Below are 6,863 nucleotides of genomic sequence, written 5' to 3'. Positions count from 1 at the left end.
ATAAATTAAAATATTTCGATTAAAAATTGAAATTTTAGTTTACAAGTTTTTTTACTTCAAATGGATGCAGGTGATTTCAATGACATATTTGTATCTACATGAAAAGGAAGGAAGGAAACATAAGGAACTGAAAAAGATAAAAAGCTTACAGACAAATGGTCACGGAGTATTGGACTTATTGATATTAGTTATAAAGGGCTGCAGTTTACAGGTTAAAGAAGAGGGATTGATAAAGTGTTGGACTTATTGGTATTAGTGATTTCAGCTATAACTATTTTCTTCACTACAATCTCACATCTAGAAACAATCTCTTGAATGAACTTACACTTGACATGGATGTATTTGATTGTCTCATGAACCATTTGATTTTTAGTCAAGTGTATGGCACTTTGAATATCACAAAATACAAGTATATATGCTTGTCCAAAACCAAGATTATTAACCAAGGTCAAAGCTATAAAACCTCATTCACTACTTAGGTCATAGTCATATATTTAGCTTCAGTTGTAGATGAAGCAATTACTACTTTCCAACTAATTGCAAACCTGAGAAAGTGAACACATAGCCCAATCAAGATCTTCCACTATTTAGATCACCGGCAAAATCTGAATTAGAAAAGCTAACCATATTACAACTACTGTCTACACCTCCTTCACACACTAAGCCAACATGTATAGTACCTTCAGGTGGTTTCACAAGCTCCCATGTGTGATCCTAGTGTAGAGACTCAATCTTTTTGAAAGACTCAGTATGTGTAATAGCCTCACGATAAAAGTAAGACTCATCAAACTCTACTTCCACAGATAAAACATAAGAATCAAAATCACCATCGATACAAGTAATGCTTCATTGAGATACCAATTCTTGTACCTCTTGCAGTTCATTTTAGATTTCACTATCATCCCACACGGTTTCGAGAGCATTGATTTCAAGCTTCACGTGCTTGCCAACTTCCTAGTCTGATATGTCTGCAATTCTTAACTTTATCTCATGAAGTATTGCAAACTTGTCAAAGGTAACATCCCGACTCACCATAAACTTGAGGGACTTACAATCCATACGCCACAACTAATAACCCTTCAACCCATATACACTCTGTCGGCCTCAACTCAAGTTTACCATCACTCACATGAGCATGAACATGACAATCAAATAGTCTCAATATAGAGTAATTAGTGATCTTCCAAACCGAACTTCCTAGGGAGTCTTAAATTCAATTGTAGTTAATGGAGATCGATTTACCAAGTAGCAAGTCATGTTAATAGCTTCTGTCTAAAATACTTTGGTTAGGCCAACATTAGAGAACATGTATTTTTTTCCCCTAAAAGTGTTCTCTTCTTCCATTCTACAACACTATTTTGATGTGGTATTTTGACAATAGTGTGATGTCTAATGATTTCCTCATTCTTGCAAACAGACCAAACACACTTCTGCAAAATTCCAAACCTTTGTTTGTTCAAAATCTCTCTATCATTTTCTTAGTTTGCTTCTTGGTCAATGCCTTCTAAGGCAAAAAGGTGGTCAACACTTCACTCATAGCCTTCAAAAAATATGTTCACACCTTTTTTGAAGAATCATCAATAAAGATCCATACGTATAATGATCTACCTTTCAATGCCATTGGAGAAAGACCTCACAAATCTAAATGGATGTAGTTTATTGTACTCTTGGTTTGATGAATTGTAGTGCTAAATTTCACTATATGTTGGCTTTCTAGTCTTTTGACTACATAGCAAACTATCTTTATTTAGTTTTTTAATCCCTCTCTCGCTCATATAACTCAATCTCGTATGCTATAAACGTGTTACATCATCATTAGGATCATTGGATGAGATTATGGAAATAGTTTCAATGACCGTGTTTTCCATTTGATGATAAAGGTCCTTGGATAACTTACCCTTCATGATAGTTAAAGCTTTTTTAGATACATTCAAGATACCATCTTAGTCACTATATTTGTAGCCTTTTCTTTTATCTAACAAACTCAAGGATATCAAATTCTTTTCATGTTAGGAACATCTTTCACCTCAAGTGTCCTTACCATACCATTAAAAATCTTGATTTGAATTATACCAATTCCAACAACTAAGAGAGAGAAATCATCTCTTAATTGTATAGTGCCCATATTAACAGATTGATAAGTTATAAACTAGTCACGCCTAGGACATATATAGAAGCAACAAGCTGAATCCAAGATCCATGTATCCATTAGGTTACAGATAATAACTACAAAAACACTATCAATTTTTTCAAAAGTATCAAAATCATCTCCAACCACATTTGTAGTATTTTTAGATTATTGATTTTTTTATCATCATTGAATTTGGTACAATCTTGACGAAAGGGCCTTTTCTGACCACAATTTTAGCAAGTTTTCCCTTTTGCTCTAGATGTACCTTTTCTATCTAAGCTTTTCTCTCTATCTTTTTCTTTATTCACAATCAAGCCTTCTACTTGATTTTCATTCCGAATATCACCAACTTTATTCTTCAATTCCTCAAAATTTAAAGATGCCCTTACATCCTTGAAAGTGAGAGTGTCTTGGTTATATAACATAATATTCGTGAAGTTTTCATATGATGAAGGTAAAGAATATAAAAAAATTAAGGCTTGATCTTCATCCTTAATTTTAACATCGATATTCTTTAAATCAAGAATAACTCTATTAAATGCATCAATGTGGGTATTAATGGACATACCTTCACACATCTTGAAAGTATATAGTTGCTGCTTCATATAAAGCCAATTTATTAGGGATTGGGTCATATAAATCCTCTTAAGTTTAAGCCACATTATAATAACAAATTCTTCATCCGTGACTTCTCTTAGCACTTCATCAAATAAAACTAAAAAGATAGCATTATGTACTTTTTTCATAAGGTCATCTTTCTCCCCGTCATATAAATTCAAGGGAAGATGATATTTTTCCTTCGATGCCTTCAATAGTCCTTGTTGCAGTGGCAATGTATGCATCTTAACATGTCACAAGCTGAGATCGTTTTTTCCATTAAACTTTTCAATCTCATACTTGGTCGACCAAGTTACCATAGCGAGATTCAAGTTGACTCAAGACCTTGAAGCTCTGATTCCAGTTTATTTCAAAAATTACAGAATTATCTCTAAAGAGTTGCCCAAGATCTTAGCTAATCAATAGAATAATGAAAAAAAATATCAAGCACACCTACAAGAATACAACAATTTATGTGTTTCAGTTTTTTGATGACCTATGTCCACCAACACAGCAACAGAGAAAGATTCACTAAGAGAAAAGTTAAAATTACAAGAATAGTCTCAAACTCGCAACCCTTATCTCACATACACCCAAATCACTCTCTCGAAGTTTAAGTGAGGACTATTCTTTAACCCCATAGGATCTTTTAAAGGGCCGAATACAATAGCCTTATCCTAATACAAGTAAGGTATATTATTCTAGTTTAACTAGATTTAAAGACTATCTCAAAAAGGTATACTAGTTTAATTAGAATTAAACAATCTTAATCACACTACAATTCAAGACTATCCTAACAACCTAAGAGTGCCCCTTGGAGAGTTCAAAAGTGGATAACCTAGATTGAAGTGATGAAAACCCAATTGAAGAGCTAGAAGGTGATTCACACACTTAAAAAGGCCAATTCAATTGTTGACAACCTTGCCAAACAGGGGTACAACATGCCACTAGCCTGCTGAATGTGTTTGGTGAGTCAAGTGATGAAGTCATTTGATTGTCTTTTGCTTTTTATATTTGGTTGCTATTCTTCCTATTGCTATGCATCAGTTTGCTGATCTGATACAGTTTATCTGTTGAGCCACACGATGTTTTGTTTTATCTTTGCTCCTCTTTATTTTTTTTTTGGGAAAACTTTCTTGTTTTCACTCTATTTTAATGAACTTACCAGGATTAGCTAAGAAAAAACAAAAACAATTTTATTGTCTTCTTTTGGTCTTGTATAAGAAAGTCGATCGATTAATTCATTTGTTTTGATGTAAAAACATTATTTCCTATGTTTTCTTGAATGATGGTTTGTATAGTCATGGTTCTTGTGTGGCTACTGCTATAGTCACATTACAGACTAAGAAATTTATCTAAGTGGTATCATTAAGTTAATATTCAAGAAATTTTTTTTCTCGATTCAGGATTTATTAAGAGGACTTGAATTAAATTCAACACAACTTTTTTTAGAAATATATTGTTGAGTACCATTGTTAGTAAAATTTTGTTGTTATTGCTCGAGATTTGAGTCTTGTGAGACAATTTTTTTAAAAAATATCTTCCTATGGTTTATTTATCTAAAATTATAAACCTTGTTAAAAATTACTATTCATAAGTATTAACTAAAATATTAAAATTAAATAAAATATGTTCTTACATGGAAAATTATCAAGTTCAGTAACTGATAATATGATAATTTTCTATTCATTGATCAAAACTAAATACAATCATCCACAAACCACAGAAAGTTAAATACAAAAATTAAATAATCAAATAATATATCTACAAAATAAAGAAAAAAAGACTCCTAATTTCAAGATATTATTTTACATGCAATATTATTTTTTATTAACTAGATTATAATTATGAACTCAAATTATCAAATCAATCAAAAAAATATTTAGACATGAAGCATTTAAAAACTTATTTTGGATTGAAAATTACTTACAATTGAAGCCTAGGTGAGTTGTTTTGAAAGTGAAAAACGCAACCAAGGATGGAGAAGGGAAAAGACTTGAATTTTTAGATAGGCAAAGTAGTTTAAGTTTTGACTTTTGTAATAAAATCTTAAATTACAAAAGAATTTTTTTCTTTTCTTATAGTATTTAAATATTAATACATAAATTACTTTTTGATAAGTCAATTTTACTTGGAGACTTTGACCCCACTCTATATAAAATTATAAAAAAAATGAGTTCATTAGTATATTAACTACCTTACATCCTAGATAAATAGAATAAAAATTAAAACATTTTAAGAAGTGACACCACTCCTCCAACATGGGTTGGCCCATACTTGTGCCTGATTATATTGTTGGTTCAAATAAAGAATGCATTGGCTGCGCCTAATTGTGGGATTTGAACTGCAATAGAAGATCTTTACATAGCAAAAGAGATATCAAAATTAATGGTACGGAGATAATATACAATTGGCTTGATGATGGAGGACCGACGAGGCTACTACCTGGAAACCACTAGCCCATGTGGAAGGAACAGTAAAAGTTAATGTGTGTGTATATATATGCAGCAATCACTCCTAGTCCTAGTGCGGTAATCTATTGGCTAGGTTTCAATTGGTGCAGTTAAACGGAACTTTGATTGAAAATGATTGGAAGTTGTTGTAAAATTGTGCTTTGAAATAATTTGAATATTGGCACTTTTAATTTAACTATTCTTGCAAATTGCAATTGTTTTTGATGTACACGAGGATTCAACTCTGGTTGTGGTGGGATGACTAGGTTTATTGCTTCAACTCTTGAGTTGGGGAACTTTGTGGGATTGTCTTAGTTGTAGTATGATCTCATTGGAATCAAATTGGTTTGTTCTTTATTGTATATGCCAGTCAAGCGAGAGAAAGAGGAATTATGTCTCTTCTTATACAATCTTGTGCCATTACCATTTTATCAAGTAATTTTTGTAAATTCATTTATTAATGAAATCTCATATACTTTTTTTTAAAAAAAATAATTGTATTAGTATCAAAACACTGATACACGTGTTGTTATCTCAATAAAATTGAGATACATGTACAATTAAAGAGAAAATTTTACGTTGTCATAAACTTATCTGAAATATAAAAAAATTGAAGAAAAATACATAATTTTCATTCTAAAATTACCATCAAGTATAAAACATTTTTATCTATCAGCACCAAATTGGACTAAAGAATCTGCGAAAGAATTTACTTTTCTAATAGCATGTAAATTGTAACTGTTTTCAACCAGTAACGATTATATGTGTCTTTTGGTGAAAACTAAATAGAGATAAATAAATTAAATTCAGTGAAAATTATATAAAGATAAATAAAATGAGAGGAAAGGAAGTATAAAATTGACGTGATAGTGGAGGACAATGAGGCTACTACCTGGAAAGTGGAAACCACAACCCAAAAATATCAGCAATGTGGATTTGGCAATCACTCCTAATGCGGCAATACTTTCCTGTTGGTGATCTATTGGCACTGTTTACGAAAATTAGGCTTGAGAACGCTTCAAAGTTGTTATAAAAACCCTTGATTATGTTCATTGAATCAATGCAAAAATTGGAGAGTACTTGGCAAGCTTAATAGCATATTCTCTTTGGCTTGTAACAATGCATAGGTGTTTCCTGGTTGCTGCTGTCTTAGCCACAGTGAGCTGGCTAGTGGCAGGTGAGACTAACTTTGCCACGTACAAACTCAGTCTGCGTTGGCCACCTGCTCACTGTGATGCACCAAGCTTCGAATGTAAACCAAACGTTCTCAACACTTTTACCATCCATGGTTTATGGCCACAATTCGCTGATGGCAAAGTGGTGCCTCCCTATGATCCGGAAACAAATAGATGCACCGATGATCCTGTGACCGATCTAGACCAATTTTTGGTAAGTACAATTGTTTTTGGATTTTGATGTATTCATTAATATTTTTTTCCATTGGCTTTTATTGCTTATCCATTTGTTTATTCAAACTTGTAGCGGCTAATGACACCCCTCATAGAATCTTTGAGGAAATATTGGCCAAACTATGGAGACTATCAGAATGAGACAATGAATGAGAATTTCTGGAAACATGCATGGAAACTTCATGGAATGTGTTCTGATTATTCTGACAATCCTGCTAGTTATTTCAAGACTGCTGTATCTCTTGGCATCAAGTACATTGATCCATTCAAAGG

General features: G+C 32.3%; 1 protein-coding gene across 1 annotated transcript in view; it reads left to right on the top strand.

Moving 5' to 3' along the window:
- Window positions 1-6,231: 6,231 nt before the first annotated feature.
- The window catches only part of LOC110426290 (ribonuclease 1-like), a 1,649-nt gene continuing 1,017 nt past the window's right edge, over window positions 6,232-6,863 (top strand). Inside the window, exons 1-2 of the mRNA XM_021441485.2 lie at window positions 6,232-6,570; window positions 6,664-6,863. Coding sequence (XP_021297160.1) covers window positions 6,301-6,570; window positions 6,664-6,863 — 470 coding nt within the window. The 5' untranslated portion in view covers window positions 6,232-6,300. The remainder of the gene's footprint in view (window positions 6,571-6,663) is intronic.

This window comes from Theobroma umbraticum, unplaced genomic scaffold (genome assembly GCF_002168275.2).
Source record: "Theobroma umbraticum cultivar Fairchild unplaced genomic scaffold, ASM216827v3 scaffold_55.0, whole genome shotgun sequence".
NCBI lineage: Eukaryota > Viridiplantae > Streptophyta > Magnoliopsida > Malvales > Malvaceae > Theobroma > Theobroma umbraticum.
This window is presented reverse-complemented; position numbering and strand designations above follow the sequence as displayed.